General features: G+C 37.8%; 1 protein-coding gene and 2 long non-coding RNA genes across 4 annotated transcripts; 1 reads left to right on the forward strand and 2 right to left on the reverse strand.

Moving 5' to 3' along the window:
* Positions 1 to 318: 318 nt before the first annotated feature.
* LOC133717481 (uncharacterized) lies at positions 319 to 14,795 on the reverse strand. 2 transcript variants are annotated; one of them, XR_009849656.1, is made up of 7 exons: positions 14,195 to 14,795; positions 14,072 to 14,098; positions 13,824 to 13,946; positions 13,568 to 13,636; positions 13,232 to 13,294; positions 12,091 to 12,166; positions 319 to 459 (listed from the first exon to the last, which is right to left on the reverse strand). It is a non-coding gene; the product is annotated as an uncharacterized LOC133717481 (long non-coding RNA). The 2 variants fall into 2 exon arrangements; XR_009849655.1 differs by having other exon boundaries at positions 13,490 to 13,636.
* A 1,167-nt stretch (positions 14,796 to 15,962) lies between these two features.
* LOC133714035 (uncharacterized) lies at positions 15,963 to 17,510 on the reverse strand. The gene is made up of 3 exons (XM_062140047.1): positions 16,459 to 17,510; positions 16,294 to 16,353; positions 15,963 to 16,200 (listed from the first exon to the last, which is right to left on the reverse strand). The coding sequence occupies exons 1-3, from the start codon at positions 16,824 to 16,826 to the stop codon at positions 16,107 to 16,109; spliced, it is 522 nt and encodes a 173-aa protein (XP_061996031.1). The 5' UTR covers positions 16,827 to 17,510; the 3' UTR covers positions 15,963 to 16,106.
* Positions 17,511 to 18,202: 692 nt separating this feature from the next.
* LOC133713508 (uncharacterized) lies at positions 18,203 to 20,537 on the forward strand. Its single transcript, XR_009848048.1, has 4 exons — positions 18,203 to 18,458; positions 18,683 to 18,743; positions 18,941 to 18,990; positions 20,400 to 20,537. It is a non-coding gene; the product is annotated as an uncharacterized LOC133713508 (long non-coding RNA).
* Positions 20,538 to 20,942: the final 405 nt, after the last annotated feature.

The raw sequence follows: 20,942 nt of genomic DNA on the forward strand, positions 1-20,942 counted from the left end.
TGTTGCAACTCCCGGTACACTATTCAAATTGTGTAGCGGGTAATCCTACAGGACAGGAGAACCAGGACGGTGATCGTGCGGTTAGAGCAATTGTTAGAGTTTTACAACAATTGTAAGTTGTGAGGTGTGTTATGCTCATTTGAGCTTTATAATATATTGTGAGAGTGAATTGTAATAATGAACTCGAAGTTTCGAGATTTGGTTTTTTTTGTAATTGTAATTATTCAGGTTTCGGATTTGAATTTATCATTCAAAATCCGGGGCGTGACAGTAACACCAACCAAAGGTTTTGCAAAATTATAATTAAGCATCAAAATACCTAAAACTACTAAGCTTCTTGTTGAACTTAAAGAGTTATACACAAAGCTAGTGACCAAAACTTCTGAACCATATGTGTGGTAATAACTAACATCCTCGCTTGTAACATTCCTCACCAAAAGACATGTCATGTTGAAAGACCTGCACATATAAAGACACGTTCAAATTTATATTAGGATCCACGCCAGAACACTTCTAGCTGGAGCAGCCCCATTCTAATGCTCCTGCATAATATGTATATATCAATTAGATGGAATTTAATTTTTCTAGCTGGAGGTTTAGCCATTGTTTCATAGTACAAGAAAATGATTACCGACGTACATAAATAATTGTTTGACACCAATTTTAACTTTCAAGTATGCAATGCCTGACAATGGTAATGCCTGAACTCTTAAATAAGTAAATTCTACATCTTAGAGGTTATGCAGCACAATTTCAATTTAGCAAGAAAATATATCAATATAAATTTGCTCCAATTAGACAAGATCATAAAACTTATAACTATAGACTCACCATAATGCAACTTAAAAGTCCACACCTCTACCTCAAACACCAAATGGGATATAGTACCGCTATTCCAACTCATCACTTGTAATACTATCATGAATGTAAAGTACTAAACCCTCAATTAAAGACAGACAAACTCCATTAAATTGGAACAAATGCCAGCATAGATAGACCCTGATCAAGTCCCCTATTCTTCAACCCCAATGTAATTATGATCTTAAAGAATTTCTCGGACAAGGCCAACAACAACCAAAAGGAAGAATCTATTTCTCCTAGTGCAATTCCAACTCGATCCACAGTTTAGATGAGCAGGAGACCAGCCTTGTTTTAGCTTCAAAAGATGTAAAGAGGATAAGGAGCTAAGTCCCCTACTTAAATTAATGACAGTCCATTTGTTCATGAGAAATTTGATTTCTTATTTAAAAAGAAAAATGAAGAAACTGGGACACATGATCACATATAGTTGAAAATCAAGTGATTAGTAATTTCCATTTGAATTATCCGTAACTCTGCATGTCTTTATTTCCAAACTTCACCATGCTATGTAACAAACCACATACCTTGCATGCCATACAACAAAAAACAAATCAATGTTTAAAAAGTATTCATGTAGGAAAGAAAGGTTACCAATGATGCTTTTCTGCTATAAACAGCAACCTCATGATTGGCTATTAATCTCTTTTCATAAACCCTAGCCTGAAACCTCTAATTCATTTTGTGTCTTGAATTATTCAACTTGTTTTACTGAGAAACCCAATAGCAGATCACAATGAAACTTCCTTCAATTATTTCTAAATAGTCATATATACCACCTACAAGCTGCCATAGCTTTCATTAATTGACTCATTATGAGATAAAATACTAATCATGTGACACACACCAATGATAAGTGGATCTAGGCTGCTATGCTACGTGAGTTTCTTTATAAAATACTGAATCTTTACTATGTATGGCCTTTTTGGTTGCTGTTAATTAGATGTTATCAAAGATTGGACTTGTTGACTTAGATCCTAATTATGATTCTCAATTATTTTGATGACATTGATTGCATCACTGTTAACTTCAAACTTCCTGAAGTTTTCTCCAACTTTAAAACAAAGTTCTATTAACTGTGTTAAGGGCTTAGCAGGCTCTGTTTTACTCCAAAAGATCATGTAACTATTTTTTCAAAGAATATATAATAAAGAAGAAAAGAGAAAATTATTCAGACAAACAACAAGAACATTTGAGAGTTGAATTTCAATTCGATTACTGCTATGACTGTTGCTGCATTCTTAATATATTATCAAAGGGTAAAATTCAATAAAGACAACTGAAACAATTAATTTATGAAACTTAAACCATTATATCATATTGTTAAAAGTTTTAACTTGACCTTAGAAACTGACAGAAAGCTAAATACCAATTTATGTTAACAAACTTTGAAGACCCTGCAAGTCATCATGTTCCTACCTAATACTATTAGTCAATCAAAAGAAATAAAAAAATTTGTCACGCCCCGAATTTTGAATAATAAATTCAAATCCGAAACATGAATAATTACAATTACAAAATCCAAATCTCGAAACTTCGAGTTCATTATTACAATTCACTCTCACAAGCAATATTGTAAAGCTCAAATGAGCATAACACACCTCACAACGTACAATTGCTGTAAAACTCTAACAATTGCTCTAACCGCACGATCACCGTCCTGGTTCTCCTGTCCTGTAGGATTACCCGCTACACAATTTGAATAGTGTACCGGGAGTTGCAACAACACAAAACCCGGTAAGCTTTTTACAGCCAGTATGAGTAAACAAGAAGAACTGTTGATTTAATAAAATACATTTCCTTTAACTCAAGTATAGAAATGTAGAAACATCACAATTACAATGATCACCACAAAACCACTTCACTTTCTCACTCTCATATATATATATAAATATATATATATATATAAATATTATACACTTATGAGTCACTCCCCGTTACCCTCATAAGGTCACTCAACATTTGGCAGACAGACTAGAGCTCTAACTGATCGTTTCCACCTACCCGGCGCGAGAGCGTGGTTCACGATTTAATGCTATTAGTTTCCACCTACCCGGTACAAGGGCGTGGTTCACTAATAGATGCCATGGTCACCCCCGTGACCTATTGATCTCCACAGATCAATATATCTCAACAAATCAACAATTTATTGTTTCTCAACAATAAATTTAATACCTCTCACAATATTGTTGCTTTTCAACAATAAACTCAACACAACCATAACAGTACATAATATCTCACAATTTCAACAATACATATTATTTCACATAAATAATATATATATAGATAGACATTCACACAGGAATGCCCATTAATACCAACTATAGTTCATATGATTGCAACAAAATAAAGCAATTAATTGTATTGGGTTCGTAATATGAACCACGTGAGGTTTACTCACCTCGATATTCCCGCTGCGTCTTCAATTCAACACAATACACACCGAAATCTTTCACCCAAGGGAGACCGTCAATCACCTAATCACACATGACCTTATTTTAGCCAATAACTCAAAAACATACTCAAACGACAATCCAACGGTCGGATCGAAATTAAATGATGATCCAACGGTCGGATCCTCACGGATCGCCTTTAGGATCACCCTCCAAAAATCATCACGAAGATCCAACGGTCGGATCTTCCTGAATCGTCCTTACTAACATCTTCACAAATTTATACAAAAATCCGACGGACGGATTCTCACGAATCGCCTTCCGAATCACCATTTCTCAATTATACGAAGATCCAACGGTCGGATCTTCGCCCATGACCACACAAAGCCACTGGGACAGTCATAAGATCATCATATCAAAACTACAAGTCCATCTGACGGTCCTAACTTCACATATCACGAATCAAACGATCGAAATCGATCGAAACGTAAAAATTCATAACTTAATCATATGATATCCAAAAATTGCGTATAATATATCAAAATGATCGTATTGAAATATAGAATCTGAAAATGTACAGAAACCATATTTTTGATCCCCGGAGGTGGCCGGAAAGGGCCGCCGGAGTTAGTGGCAGAGCCGCCGCCGACCACCACCAATGGTGTCGGGGCCGGGCTGCTCTTCTTCCTCTCATCATGCTTAACAACTTTCATAACTAGCACGAAGTCTGAAAATGACCGGAAGGGGTCGAAAATTACCTTGAACAGTATGAAGGTGGCCGGAATTTTCCAGAAACCGGCGAGAAACTGCAGAAAACGGCGAGCTCCAATTCGACGTAAAAACGTCAATTTAAGGCTTTGATTCCTTCTTAAGAGTTGTTAAGAAACTCAAGAAGAACTCACTGGTTCAAGAATCACAGAAAAATATGGTCTGTAGCTCGAGATATACCGATCGAAAGCTTCGGTGGTCGGAAAAATTCCAGAATCCGGCGAGCTTGAGTTTCGACGTAAAAACTTCAACGAAACGCTTCGATTCCTTCTGGAGAGTTTCTCAGAACTTCAAGGTGAGCTCACTGGTTCAAGAATCACTCAAAAATACGTCCTGTAGCTCGAGATATTTGGATCGATAGCTCCGGTTTCGTTCTTGGCGGGGTTGACTTGTAGTTGCTGCTACGGGATGCGCCGCCGTGCAAGGCTGCTTCTGGGGGCTTCAGAAGGTTGAGGCGAAACCAATGAGACAAGAATCAAGAGATATGGTAACCTGTAGCTCAAGATATTGAGATTGAACCAAAACGAGCTCAAACAGAAACCGACTCCTCCGCCGCCGCTGCTGGCCGTCTTACGGTACGAGGCTGCCACTGGCAGCTGCGCAAGGTCAAGGTGAAGGTATGGGAAGTGGTCTGAGGTTGATTGATGGTCTATGGAGCAAGAACAAGCTTTGGAGAAAATGCTCTGTTTCTTTGAGTGTTTTCGGATGAGAATGAGAATTGTTTTTGAGTTTAGTCGACTCAACAAGGCCAAACAGCATTATACAATGCTTAATCATGTAAGTAAAGCACCGATAATTAATTAAAGTAAAGCACTATCAATCAACTAAATTAAAGCATCGGAAATCAACTAAAGTAAAGCAATGGCAATCATGTTTTTGCTTTGATAAAAATGAGGTTATTACAATCTACACCCCTTAAAGAAATTTCGTCCCGAAATTTAAGCGCACTACCTATCAATCAGGTAAGGCATTCTTATTCTCAAATCCAGTCCATGTTCTCCTGCGTTGTAATAATTGGAAACGAGATCTTCATTCCATCTCAAACAACCTACCACTCACAACAACACTCCAGGACAAGGAAACATAGGCTAGAGTTTAACTACCAACATTAGCCAAAACTCAAGCACACAAAACAATGTGCAGAAAATATTGCTTCACTAAATCAAGAATTTATAAAATCCAAACACCTCCACAACGTCTTCTTATTCATTATGGGCCACTTGGGCCTTCTTGTGGGCTCTGGGAGGGTCCACTAATCTGTGTTTACTCCCAATAATGATAGCTTGGGCTTGCCCAATCCTTGGGCTAAGCATTTGAACCGGCCATTTGGGCTGAACATTTTCAGCTCGGCTCGGCTCAGCCGTACTGTTTGGCTAACCAGCCCGAACTAATTTGGGTTTAACATTTGGGCCTACCATTTGGGCCGAACAATTGGGCTTAACATTTGGGCCGAACAATTGGGCTTAACATTTGGGCTTACCAATCGGGCCGAACAATTGGGCTTACTATTTGGGCCTACCAATCGGCCCACCAACTTCCAGCTCGGCTACGGTATGAAATTGTACATACCGTATATACGTATGCATATCGTACAGACCGTATATACGTATGCATACCGTACAAATGTATATACGTATGCATACCGTACAGACCGTATATACGTATGCATACTGTACAACTGTATATACATATACATACCGTATATACGTATGTATACCGTACATACCGTATATACGTCCGTATATCAAGCATATACGAGATCCAAAAAATATTTGTAAGAGGTAAGGTTCGAATTCCCGACCTCGAACACGAAGGTTTTGCTCCCAACCGCTGAAGCAAGAGCTGCCTTCATTAATATATGCTCACGTGTTATATTTATTATGTCATAAGCGACATAAATAAAATAACGGGGAAGGCAAGGTTCGAAACCTCAACCTGCCGCACGAAACCTTTGTCCCCCAACCACTGGAGCACAAGCTGTGCTTAATATAATGTGTACAAATGTTATACTTATTATGTCATAAGCGAACATAATAAAAATAAACGAGAGGCAAGGTTCGAACCTCTGACCTCTTGTACAAGAGCTTTGCTCTTCAACCACTAGAGCACCAGCTGCTCTCTTTACTATCCATGCAACTCCTTTTATTTATTCTATCATAAGCGATAGAATAAAAACAAACTGTCGGTACACTCCACGTGCCACGACACGTCTCTTCCGTGATTTACGGAAAGCAAATCACTTTCGGCTAAAGCTGTCTGCCACAGCGTCTCGAGATTCCCTCGGTCCCCTTACACGCTCTCCACGCGCCAACAGCTTTTCCGTGTTTTAGGGCGACTTTAATCCAACGCGTAGAATGAATCACAGGAGTCGTCCATCCAACGGTGGAGATCCGCTCACCTCGCTCTATAAATAGGTGCATTCTGAGGGCGCAACTGTTCATTCCAAAGGAACGAGAATCTCTCCTGAGTTCCAGCCCCTCTCTCCCAACTCTTCAGCTTTCCTCTTCACAAATCCTTTCTTCATCAATTTCGATCCTTCTCTTCTGATCTTCTCTCCCATCTAGTTGATTCAATCCCATCTTTCCTCTGAACTTTCAGATCTTCAATCTTTTCCTCCAAATCTTCAATCCTTCTTTCTCAGATCTTTTCTTCCATTTGAAGATTCGATCTCATCTTTCCTCTGAGAATCTCAGATCTCCAATCACCAGTTCAACAACTCCAATCCTTCTAACAAAATCTCCCTCAAACACTAAACCATGTATTCCTCGATTTTCACATCCTCTCACTCCATGACCCAAGAGCCACGAACTCTGCAACTAATGGAGCTCCAAACCCCGCAACAAATGGAACCACAACAACAGCAACCAACAGAGGAGGGAGGAAACACCCAAGCAGCTGGAAGTAGTGCCAACATGGATTTCTGGCGAAGCCGTACCAGGTGGATTCCTACTCCAGAACAAATAAGAATCCTCAAGGATCTTTACTACGTCAAGGGATTTAAGTGCCCAACTACAGAGCACATTCACGAGATCTGCCTCCAGCTGAACCAGTATGGACATGTTGAGGGTAAGAACATTTACTTTTGGTTCCAGAACGTCAGGGCTCGAGAGAAGCAGATGAATAGGTGTAAACAGGCTGCTCCAGTGCCCATGGAAACTAGTTCTCTTGGTACTGGTGGATCCATTGATCTCAATTTTGGGTCCACTGGTTCTACTGGTGCTGGTGGATCCATCGACATCAATTTTGGGCCAGCTGGTGGATCCATTGACATCAATTTTGGGTCCACTAGTTCTACTGATAATGGTAGATCCATTGATCTCAACTTTGGTTCCACCTATTCTACTGGTAATGAAGGATTTCTTGATTTAAATTTTGTTTCATATTCTTCCTCACACTTCAACACTAATACCAGTACAACTCTTTTGGCACAACAGGAGGACAAACATCCCTGCAACAACGAGGAGGAGATCACCAGGAGGTTCAAACTCTTCCTCTGTTCCCCGTGCACGGCGAGGACGTCTTTGGTAACCTGAAGGCTACTTCCGAGGAAGGTAGCGCTTTTGGTTACTATTCTGGTGGCTCAGGCGGTTACCACAGTGGCTCAAACGTTTCTCTTGAGCTCAGCCTCAATCCATCCGGAGCTGCTGACTAGGCTTAGTATAGCATGGTCCTCGTTTTCCTTTTTTTTTTTTTCTTTTTTTTTTTTTTGTAATGTAAAATCAATAAGATGGTGTGCATGTTTTCTTTTCTTTTTGTTTAACCAACAACAACACCAAGGATCGAACCTTGGTCACCCAATACTATTTTCAAAACCATAAACAACTCTACTGCACACATCTTTCATAATGATGCAATAAAAACAATCACTCAAAAAGAATCCAACAATCAATTAAGTCGCATCGAGGTCTAGCTAGTATCCTCTGAGTCATACCAAACACAACAATTTCATCGATAGGATTAGGGATTTATAAAGCTAAACACATCCTGAGTTAGCTAGGAAAAACCCACGTCTTTAGAGTTACTCTTACAACTCTTATAGAATCTCGATAATTCCATCTATCAATTGCTTCAACAAAAACTCACCACAATTCAATCCCTAACATTTAGCGATTCAGAATTCGAATCAAACTCCATATCACATAGTAATTCACTTGAACCACCATGGATACCTAACAAAGTCACTAAAATCAATATCCGAAATTGCGTTTAACTATATCACCTAAAATCAATCACCAAAGGCACACACTCTCGTCCAATATCATTCACAAGAGTTGATTCCAACTCTCCCAATTATTTACTGACCAAAATTAACTCCATTGCAAAACCTTAAGTGTCCCGCCTACTCACACTTAAACACAAAACAACTGCGAAACTCACTTAAGTCCATAACCATACTCACTACGATCCAAAACTTAAGAAAACTAGTTCACAAAATCAATTTCCTTCACTTAAATAAAACTATGTCCACAAGTCATAGTCAGGTCAACAGACCAAGGTGTCCAAACGGAGAATTTCCAATCCAGTTGTCTTTGTGACACGCAAAATATCAATCAAAAATGATGCTCGCAACATCAACCACGTATACAAAACATGTTCCTCGGATCTCGATTTAAATTTAGAAATACTAAAACTACCACTAGTCCCACTTCAAATAGCCCTTAAGATTTTAGGTACTCGGAGAGAACTCAAATATATAGTCGTTCGTCTCAATCACTCAACACGAGATCAAACTCCGTTCTCGCACCTCAAACTCTGCTCAACAATTTACAAGCACATGGAAGAATTAACCACAATAATTTCTTCCCTAACCGCAACACTACTCACAACTCCACATGAGTCTAGAATCTATTCAAATGCATCTGTATGTCCAACTTAAGAAGGCAAAATTATTATCAATTAATACTCGTATCCACACTAGGTACGTGCATAGGTCCACATCATGCCTTCAACCAAACACTTCAACATCCAAAAGAACCTTACTTCCATAAAACAATCCTCGTTGACTTAACAGAGTTGAATCAAGAGGTTCCTATTCCTCAAAGATTGTAACTCGCGGCCACTGAACTTATTTCAATACGAACCTACAAGACAACTGTAAGGTTCTAAGTACAACCCCTTCGAATATCCATCACCTAAGGGGTATAGTATGCTTGGCTAATACATGTATAACACTTAAAACATAGTATAAGTCAAATACAAATTCATATTAACCAAGTCAATACTATAGGGAAGGTATTCACGTTCCTAAAACGACCTAGCGGCCTAAACAACTCCCAACACTCACGCATACCCAATGACTTAGCCAATACCGAAGAGCACACGATGGGGATCCGCTGCAGACGGGCCATCACTCGGAAGGTATTGACACATCACCAAATATGCACCTTACGCTCTGATACCAAACTGTCACGCCCCGAATTTTGAATAATAAATTCAAATCCGAAACATGAATAATTACAATTACAAAATCCAAATCTCGAAACTTCGAGTTCATTATTACAATTCACTCTCACAAGCAATATTGTAAAGCTCAAATGAGCATAACACACCTCACAACGTACAATTGCTGTAAAACTCTAACAATTGTTCTAACCGCACGATCACCGTCCTGGTTCTCCTGTCCTGTAGGATTACCCGCTACACAATTTGAATAGTGTACCGGGAGTTGCAACAACACAAAACCCGGTAAGCTTTTTACAGCCAGTATGAGTAAACAAGAAGAACTGTTGATTTAATAAAATACATTTCCTTTAACTCAAGTATAGAAATGTAGAAACATCACAATTACAATGATCACCACAAAACCACTTCACTTTCTCACTCTCATATATATATATAAATATATATATATATATAAATATTATACACTTATGAGTCACTCCCCGTTACCCTCATAAGGTCACTCAACATTTGGCAGACAGACTAGAGCTCTAACTGATCGTTTCCACCTACCCGGCGCGAGGGCGTGGTTCACGATTTAATGCTATTAGTTTCCACCTACCCGGTACAAGGGCGTGGTTCACTAATAGATGCCATGGTCACCCCCGTGACCTATTGATCTCCACAGATCAATATATCTCAACAAATCAACAATTTATTGTTTCTCAACAATAAATTTAATACCTCTCACAATATTGTTGCTTTTCAACAATAAACTCAACACAACCATAACAGTACATAATATCTCACAATTTCAACAATACATATTATTTCACATAAATAATATATATATAGATAGACATTCACACAGGAATGCCCATTAATACCAACTATAGTTCATATGATTGCAACAAAATAAAGCAATTAATTGTATTGGGTTCGTAATATGAACCACGTGAGGTTTACTCACCTCGATATTCCCGCTGCGTCTTCAATTCAACACAATACACACCGAAATCTTTCACCCAAGGGAGACCGTCAATCACCTAATCACACATGACCTTATTTTAGCCAATAACTCAAAAACATACTCAAACGACAATCCAACGGTCGGATCGAAATTAAATGATGATCCAACGGTCGGATCCTCACGGATCGCCTTTAGGATCACCCTCCAAAAATCATCACGAAGATCCAACGGTCGGATCTTCCTGAATCGTCCTTACTAACATCTTCACAAATTTATACAAAAATCCGACGGACGGATTCTCACGAATCGCCTTCCGAATCACCATTTCTCAATTATACGAAGATCCAACGGTCGGATCTTCGCCCATGACCACACAAAGCCACTGGGACAGTCATAAGATCATCATATCAAAACTACAAGTCCATCTGACGGTCCTAACTTCACATATCACGAATCAAACGATCGAAATCGATCGAAACGTAAAAATTCATAACTTAATCATATGATATCCAAAAATTGCGTATAATATATCAAAATGATCGTATTGAAATATAGAATCTGAAAATGTACAGAAACCATATTTTTGATCCCCGGAGGTGGCCGGAAAGGGCCGCCGGAGTTAGTGGCAGAGCCGCCGCCGACCACCACCAATGGTGTCGGGGCCGGGCTGCTCTTCTTCCTCTCATCATGCTTAACAACTTTCATAACTAGCACGAAGTCTGAAAATGACCGGAAGGGGTCGAAAATTACCTTGAACAGTATGAAGGTGGCCGGAATTTTCCAGAAACCGGCGAGAAACTGCAGAAAACGGCGAGCTCCAATTCGACGTAAAAACGTCAATTTAAGGCTTTGATTCCTTCTTAAGAGTTGTTAAGAAACTCAAGAAGAACTCACTGGTTCAAGAATCACAGAAAAATATGGTCTGTAGCTCGAGATATACCGATCGAAAGCTTCGGTGGTCGGAAAAATTCCAGAATCCGGCGAGCTTGAGTTTCGACGTAAAAACTTCAACGAAACGCTTCGATTCCTTCTGGAGAGTTTCTCAGAACTTCAAGGTGAGCTCACTGGTTCAAGAATCACTCAAAAATACGTCCTGTAGCTCGAGATATTTGGATCGATAGCTCCGGTTTCGTTCTTGGCGGGGTTGACTTGTAGTTGCTGCTACGGGATGCGCCGCCGTGCAAGGCTGCTTCTGGGGGCTTCAGAAGGTTGAGGCGAAACCAATGAGACAAGAATCAAGAGATATGGTAACCTGTAGCTCAAGATATTGAGATTGAACCAAAACGAGCTCAAACAGAAACCGACTCCTCCGCCGCCGCTGCTGGCCGTCTTACGGTACGAGGCTGCCACTGGCAGCTGCGCAAGGTCAAGGTGAAGGTATGGGAAGTGGTCTGAGGTTGATTGATGGTCTATGGAGCAAGAACAAGCTTTGGAGAAAATGCTCTGTTTCTTTGAGTGTTTTCGGATGAGAATGAGAATTGTTTTTGAGTTTAGTCGACTCAACAAGGCCAAACAGCATTATACAATGCTTAATCATGTAAGTAAAGCACCGATAATTAATTAAAGTAAAGCACTATCAATCAACTAAATTAAAGCATCGGAAATCAACTAAAGTAAAGCAATGGCAATCATGTTTTTGCTTTGATAAAAATGAGGTTATTACAAAATTACTTAACGATTAGAATTGATATACAAAAATGACAAATAGAGCAATGTTCTCACCTGTTTTCAAATTATAATTTGCTTATCACAAAACTCCTTTGACCAAAGCCAAACAGTCCAAGACACACAACAGAACCTGCATTAGAAAATAATCATCTTTCAAAACATACTCTAACCAACGCATGATAACTGCACAGTCAAACTGTACAACCATTGCAATGAAACTGAAAAGCCTAGCTTGAATCCCTTTAAATTTCAACCCATATTTCAATCCACAGCAAAAGTTCTAGCAGCTAGATTACTCTTCCCCGCTGTGTTTATATTGGTCATTTAGCACTTTTTATTTTGATCATGAAATTGATGATTTACTATGTTCAATAAGATTTTGCTGCTACTACATAGCAAACCCTTTTATTTTTGAAAGGGCCTATATTTGATTAAGCTGACCACTTCTGTAAGTCGTTCTAAATAAAAAACACTAAAATCCTAAACCTATAACTGCACATTCCGTAACATACTGTCCCAAAACAAAATCAAGCAGCAATGCCAGTGGACATGAACACAAAAGGCAGTACTTGGTTACTAAAAGCAAAAAGAATTTCTCATTCAGTTAAGAAAGAGAAAAACATATACTTCAAGAAGACAGTTCTCTTGCCCTTGAATCTTCCAAATACAACAATCGATCAACACAGTTTCAGAGGTAATACTTGCTGTACATAATATAAAATGTCAGCAATCCCTTCACGTGCAGAGTGAACTCAATAGAAATATAAAAATTGCATTTCACATTAACCTTTAATCTCCACTGTAATTTCATGGCAGAAGGAAGTTTGTAGTTCTCCCAAGTTTAAAACCGAGTATAGATTTTTATAGTTGAATTTTTTTATTTTTTTTTCACATCACATACAACTTCCTATACAATAATATCTCATAAGCTGTTTTCTGTAGCTATGACCAACTTCAACTCTATTTCAAACTCATAGATCAACCTCTAAATCCCAGATTAACTTGAATCCAATCATTAAGGAAATAATATTTCAAAACTGAAAACAAATCAACAACAGCAAACAACAGAAACCTTTTTATTTTAAGGTCAGATCTGAAAAAAGAAAACAACAATGAAATTCACACACAAACCATAAAAGGTAAATGCAGAGATATAACTAAATTAACAACGAAAATAAATAGAAAGTAACTAAACCTTGACTGAAGGGTTAATCAAATGAACTTTGAGTGTAGCTTAGAAGGACCTCCTTTATTTGGCCTGCACAATAAAGTAAATGGAAATGTCAGACAAAGAATTCAGGCTTTAGAAGAAAGCTGCACTCTACATACATAAAAAGGTAATAACACGACCCATCTATATTGATCTGTGAGGTTTGGTTTTAATAATCTTGTAGGTCAGATATCAAGAATTCATCTTTTTAAAGAACAATGGTCCATAGTATCATCTTTTTACCAGTCTCAAATTTGATAGAATTCCAAATATCTGGTTGCTTGTCTTTTGACAAATCAATGCACTTAGCATAGGAACCACCTTCAATGTTTGACACATGATTGTCACTGTAGCAGTGCTCATCATCTCCAATTAAGTACGTATTATGATCTGCAGACAGAGTTGTTTTGTCAGTTTTTATGACAGATGAGCCACAAGCATCCCTCTTTATGCATCTTACACTAAAATTCAATGAACCATTGTCTTATGCTACCCATATAGAGCACATCAACTAGATTCAGCTTACAAATCAACGAAATAAATCGAACAATAAAAGAAAAACAAAGAAAAAACTTACCACTCAATAAGTTTTGCAAAAGTGAGCTCAAAGAGTGTAATCATAAAGTAGAGAATCCAATACGTAAGTCATTGGCGATCATCAGTTGGTGATTTGGTCTCTATAACCCGAATTGAGGCATACCTGCACAACAACCCAGAATCAGTTAACCAGATTACAGAGGATTTAACATGAACACAGAACAATGCATAAGAAAAAAAAAAAAGGATCAGAATTCAGAAAGCTATAATCTTTGAACCAAAACTTACAGTGGCTAAACCAAACTAACCACAGGCCTGCAAGAAACAAACCCCCAAATCAGATTACATAACCAAAAAAAAGAAAACGAAAAAAAAAAAGGTTTTGGTAAAGTGGGTAATAGTAGTTGATACCCAGCAAGAACATCGAAGTTTTTAAGGAGAACTTTGAGGAAACTTCCAGCACCAGATCCCATCTCCGGTTTCTGAATGTCGGTAACTGAGAACTGAAACTGAAGGGTTCTTTGCCTTCTTTCAGTCTTTCGAGATCCGAGATCCGAAATCCGAGAGAGAGAGAGAGAGAGCTTGCTCGTGGAGGTGATGGCGCCGGCAAGGGGGCGGAGGCGGTTAATGAGAGAGAGAGAGAGAAAGAGAGAGAGATAATAGCGGGAGTGAGCGGATGAGGGGGAAGCGGTGGTGGCTGTGGAAAGAGATTGGGAGAGGAAGGAGGAGAGGGCTAGGGTTCGGGGAATAAGAGGAGAGAAAGTGAGTTGGAAAAATTTTAAGTGTGGGGAATGAAAATTTTGTTCCCCGCGTTCCTGAAAATTTTTAACTTAGTGTTTCCGCGTTTTTGAAAATTTTAGAATCAAAATATAGACATCGGTCAACAGTAAAAAACGATGTCAGTTATATGCATACAAATCGGTTTTTGAGGAATCGATGTTAATGACATTGTTTTACATCGCGTGTATTTCTCACCGATTTAATTGTCGTGATGTCTATGAGCATAATTCTAGTAGTGATGTTTTTCGATTTGGTTATGAGCTTTGCAACAGCCTTCTCGGGTATGACAACTTCAAGTATACTCCGAGTGACAAGTGTCACGGGTATTCTATTGGAAGAAGTATAGAAAGCATCAATAACGTAGAGATATTCATAGACAGCAAAACCAAAGAAAAAAGAGGGACAATACGTAGATACTTTGATCTACAGATCACAAATAAAAGTTCAGCTTTTGTTTTAAAGTCCATTTTGAAATTTGAACTTATTCATAAATTCATAAAAAATCATAACATCTAACTATCAGTAAAATATCATTTTCAGGGCCGGAACTGAATCTTCACATTGATTATCAACTTCAATACTAATTACAAACAGTAGCAGAAATTTAACATTTCTATCAGAATACTAAACATGTCTAAGAACTGAGTTTCATGACAATGAATGTCATGGACAAAATGTTGATGATGATCAACCTACATTGAAAAAAGGTATTAAAGAATTAAAAGATTTGGCTTAGTTCCTACTCTGTAACAATGGAATGCATGCACTACAAGAAAAGTAGTCTACGACAACAACATAATAACAACGTGCTTTAAATGCTCGTTGTTACATACAGTCTTCTACAACAGGCAAAGAATATACGTTGTAGAACAACGTGCAAAGCTTATTGTTGAATAATTACAACAACTTGCTTCGCCCATTTTCAACAACGTGCAAAGCGCGATGTTAAGGACTCTTGGACTTTTAATGACTCTGGCATCTACAACATGCGCCGAATGTTGTCGAAAGTGATTGACAACGTGAATTGCATGTTGTTAAACATGTTTTTTCTTGTAGTGATGAAAATAGAAGTGCCAACTCATATTGCAAGCAATACTTCAAGCTTCAATAGGAGTCACCAATTGTGTCTAAACAAAAAGAGAAGAGGAACCATCATTTGTGCAATTTCAGAACTTGTGCAGAATTCTCACTATGGTATAGCACACCCTTCGTGGGATTTCTCAAATGGAATTTGATTGTGATATACATCGTAACATGATATAGAGGGGTGGAAATACTGAACCAAGTTTGTTTGACAAGATAATTGATATGAGTATAGATGAATATTTCTTGTAAGAGAGAAACAAATCACACGTAAAATTTGTATAATAAAATCTCTGTTAAAGACAAAAAAGCCAGACTATTGAGGATATATCCTACTACTAGAATATATTAATGATCGCTCAGAGGTCAGTACATAAAATACTAACTAGAATATATTATTGCAATACGTTTATCTGTATGCCTACCCAGGTACGTACCATGGGGAAAAAACACCTTAACCTCACTCTGTACAATGGAGGCTGATCATCGCTTCCAACCTAGGAAGATGGCTTGATTCGTACTCTTCTCTCAGCACTCTAACAATCTGACTCATTCTTGTAAAATAGGCAGATTATGTGATCAGAAATAAATTATGACTATATATATGAAGAACAAAAATAAAATGGAAATTGTTAAATATTACCTACAAGATGAAATGAGAATGCATAAAATACCAGCAGTACTTCGATTCTTCGAAAGAAACTAACCTGGAAAAGAAGGATTTTTCACAACATTTTATGGTAAAGGCACATATATACAAGCCCGAAATTGCATTTTCACACAAGCTCACTCAAATTGATAGCATTTTGTACCTTGGATGATGATGGATTGAAACCAGCATCAGTCTCTGCAACGGGAGCCTAAACCCATCCATGAGCCAAGCCTCCCTTGAATTTCTACTGCCAACTATAGAGGACAATGCTTCACTAGATGTAGTGGCAGAGATAAAACATAGCACTACCTTATCATTTTTGTTCCATTCCTTAAATTCCCTAGTAACTTCAGCAGTTATCCCATCATTAGTAATCAAGAACTGAGGCGAATATGGACATGTACCATCAGTGTATCCCTTTAAATCAAGACTTTGCAGTAAACTTTCCATTTGAAAGAACCATGGAATGTAATTATTGTGATCAAGCCTCAAAGTAATCAAATTCTGCATACTGGAAAGAAGACACATGATCGATGGGCAATTGTGTATCTCTGTTCATGATGAAAATGAGGATGAGCTGCAAACCACGACTAGCCAAGATGGAAAAATGCAGGGACAGACTTCAGTTTTCAGTATCTGTTTAAGATGAAATTTCCTCAAGATAGGAGTGACTCTTCAAGGACATGATAAATGTCAATATTCGGTATCAATAATATCTTCAGCAAGAAGATAGCATAAGGCATTTGACTCCAAGAAACAGAAGAGGAGTGACCCTTTATAGGATTGTGAATCTTTAATAACCAAATGGTAGGTGATTACCCTTCGTTGGATAAGAATGATAAGCCACAAAAGTCACCAAGATTATTATCCCCGACTAGCGCCAGTAATGTGATTCCATCCACTCAAACCTTTGTGGGATTAACCTCAAAGAAATCAACTCTGCCAACAAACAATAGCAAGCACCTTCCTGCACTTATATTGCAAATATACAAACGCCAACACCACTTCAAGAAAACCTTCAATTATTTCAAGTTGTCTTGGCACTGAAATAGTGTCACTTGTACAACAAAATTATTAAAGAAAACTACCGGTTGCATAACTATCACTTGAACACCAATACTGTTATACTGATAAGAAATTATGCACTCCAAACAGTAACTACTCCAAACCAATTCTTCAAGCTTCAATAGGAGTCACCAATTGTGTCTAAACAAAAAGAGAAGAGAACCATCCTTTGTGCAATTTCAGAACTTGTGCAGAATTCTCACTATGGTATAGGCGTATACACTACAAGAAAATGACTCTTTTACCGCGCACATTTTACGGCGTGCATCAATGAGTGCCGTAATAGGCATACATTTACGGCGCACTTTTACGGCATGCCGTTAATACCCTTTCTGATATAGTCTTTTACGGCGTGCATTAGATGCACGCCGTTAATGTCAATTTTCATCTGGTGTTTTATGGCATGCACTAGATACACGCCGTAATTGTGTTATCTTTTACAGCCTGCAAGAATGTGCGCCGTTAATGTGGTGTTTAATATAGTCTTTTACAGCATGCATTAATGTGTGCCGTAAAAGTATAAGGCGCGAAATTTTCACCATACTTTCTATTTCCCTCCATCTCTTCCCTCTACACTTTCTAATTCTATTTTTTTTCATTTCATAAATCAAAACTTTTCTCTCTCCCTTTTTTCATTTCATAAATCAAAACTTTTCTTTCTCCCCAACAGACCTCAGTTTTCCTTTTTCCATCTCTTCCCTCCACGTCTCTTCCCACCGCCGTTCAGTGGGTTCGCTCTCCGCCACGGGGATCTGAAGTTGAAAGCCCCACGTTTTCTGCTGAGCTGAAGTTGTTTCTGAAACCAAAGTTGTTATCGATCCCCACGTTTTCCCGTCGCCGTTCAGTGGATTCGCTCTCCGCCGAGTCGCCGGCCACCTCTCACCACCACCATGTTTTCTGCTCTTGTCATCGAGATGCCGTGGATCGATTGAGGTCCAAATTAAAGAACATTGAAGTGATCGATCACCGCTCTCGGAGATTCGGGCCACCGGAATCCGGGTCTTGAAGTTTCTGAAACCCATTTGGAGAAAGTTGAGAACTTCGGCCTTGTCTTGCTCATTTGCTATCTGGGTTTTTTTCTCTCACCAAATCAAGGTACAATTTTTTTCACTTATTGTTTCAGCTTTCATCTTTTGAATTGTGGGAAGGCTTCTTGTCTGCTTACTTTGCCTAGTTTGTTGGTTTGACTATCTGTACCTACATTTGAGAGTTTAATTTTGATCAATGTTGACTGTTCTAAGCTTTAGTGGGACTTTATAGTTTCATTTCGGGGAATCAAATCCCATTCTAGGTCTATTGAGTTGTGTTCAATATTACAGGGATCAAGCAGAGGTAGCGAATTGGGGAAAAGAGGAGAGACTGCAAGATTGGATACCCAAGGTGAATTCGTGCTCTAATATCCTTAGTATGGTTTCATTATGTTTTGCTTCAGACACGATTGATTAATTCTTGGTTTGGGTTTATGGGATTCCTATCATTTTAATGGTTTCTAAAGAATCCCATTTTGGGCAGTTTAATTGGTAATAAAATCTGGAAGTTAACGCTGAGTACTAATGGAATTCATATATTTGTCTTAGGCTGAAAGGTTGGTTGGGATTTGGGTGGAGTTTGCTTAGTCTACATACCTGTAAGTGATCTTCATCTTAGCTGGTGTTTGCTTTTCAATTACTGATCTTGGTTTATTGAATAGCTCCATGTATTTATATATCTATAATTAATCGTACATATATATAATTGTATATACCCGTTTATATATGAACAAATGCACAACAATGATTTGGCCTCGTGGTGAGAGGTTTGATTCAAGTAAATGGTTGATTACTGGAAGTGTTGGATACTAGAAACTTTGTTGTAAAGGTTAACAGAGATCATGCATGCCGTTTCTTTTACCCGGTGCAAATTTTGAAGGTGTTCTTGTTGAGTTTTCAGACTACCATCTTTATGATGATGCATGCTGTGTTCAATTTCTCATAACCATACCACTGGCAATAATTTTGTCAATGTTTGCAGTAATTGTTATCTTTTTCTTGATATTGCCAACTTCTGATCTTTTGAAATTATATTGCTTTATGCATGTGAATGATGGTGGGCTGCTGTTTCATGATATATGCGATTCCTCTTCAAGCATACTTTGAGATAGAAAAGAAATGTATTTAATAAAGTCACTGAGTCAGAAGTTATCCATCAGTTGTTTTTAGCATTTTCAATTTTGAGACATGAGTATTCAGTTGTCTTTTGGTTATGAAAGATAGCAATTACTTCCATGGTTGTATACTGGTCGTCATTATTTAACAAGGTAGTACTATTGTGGCATTATATGTTCCCATGTTAGGTCCAGCATGGTCTATATTTTCCCATGGTTATACTTGACATCGTATTGTGTGTCTTCTATATGCATGTAATGGGAAAGGTTGTGAATGAGCTTTAGACGAGTCATGTTTATTGATACTGTTATATACCTTGATTCTCTCATGTATTTGGGAGTTAACGCTGAGTACTAATGGAATTCATATATTTGTCTTAGGCTGAAAGGTTGGTTGGGATTTGGGTGGAGTTTGCTTAGTCTACATACTTGTAAGTGATCTTAATCTTAGCTGGTGTTTGCTTTTCAATTACTGATTTTGGTTTATTGAATAGCTCCATATATATATATATATATATATATATATAATGATATGAAAAGATTTCTGTAGCTTTCAATTTTGTACGCTGCACGATACATATTCATATACATATATATATATATATATATATATATATATATATATATATATATCAATTTTTGTACGCTGCACTATACATACACACATATATATATATATATATATATATATATATATATATATATATGTATGAATATGTATATATGCACCCATACACACATCTACTTCATTCATAGATTACTTATATTTTTGGTTCTCTTCATTCAAATAGATGATTAGATTGGATTTTGGATTATGAATTGAATGATGAAATTTATATTTGGCCAGTGGTAAGATTTCTATCTTTTTTTTTTTTTTTTTCTTTTCTCATCAGGTGGGATTTTGATTTCTTCTATCTTTTTGCGATTTGGCTCAAGATCACTTGCTAGATGGTTTGAGCTGCCTCAGCGGGGCTTCGCAGTCACTAGAGGAACTCCCATACCCTTTTCAACTTTCTCGTAACAAAAAAAAAAAAAAACTTGTAGGCCTTTCAGGTGGGTTTCTTTCTTTCTCGTTTTATTGTTGCTAGCTGTATTGAGGTCCATAGTTTGCTGAAATTCTTATTTAAATGAACATGCAGAGATCTGAGACAAACTTGTAATAATGAGGGAGGAGCATGATGGGTCTATTTTGATTTGGGCAATGCATGATATTGCTATCCTTGGAATAAATTAAATGAAATTATTGATTTACAAGTAGTTGACTAGTTGAGCTCATCTGGGAGGCACATGCAGTTTTTCTTTTGTTTTTTTTTTTTGTTTTTTTGTTTTTTTTTTTTCTGTTTGTAATATGTCGAATTGTCTAATAATGAATAATTGGGATGCATTTGGAGTTCTGGGTGCATATGGTATATTTGATTACAAATATGCAATCTTTT

The sequence above is a fragment of the Rosa rugosa genome, chromosome 6 (genome assembly GCF_958449725.1).
Source record: "Rosa rugosa chromosome 6, drRosRugo1.1, whole genome shotgun sequence".
Classification (NCBI taxonomy): domain Eukaryota; kingdom Viridiplantae; phylum Streptophyta; class Magnoliopsida; order Rosales; family Rosaceae; genus Rosa; species Rosa rugosa.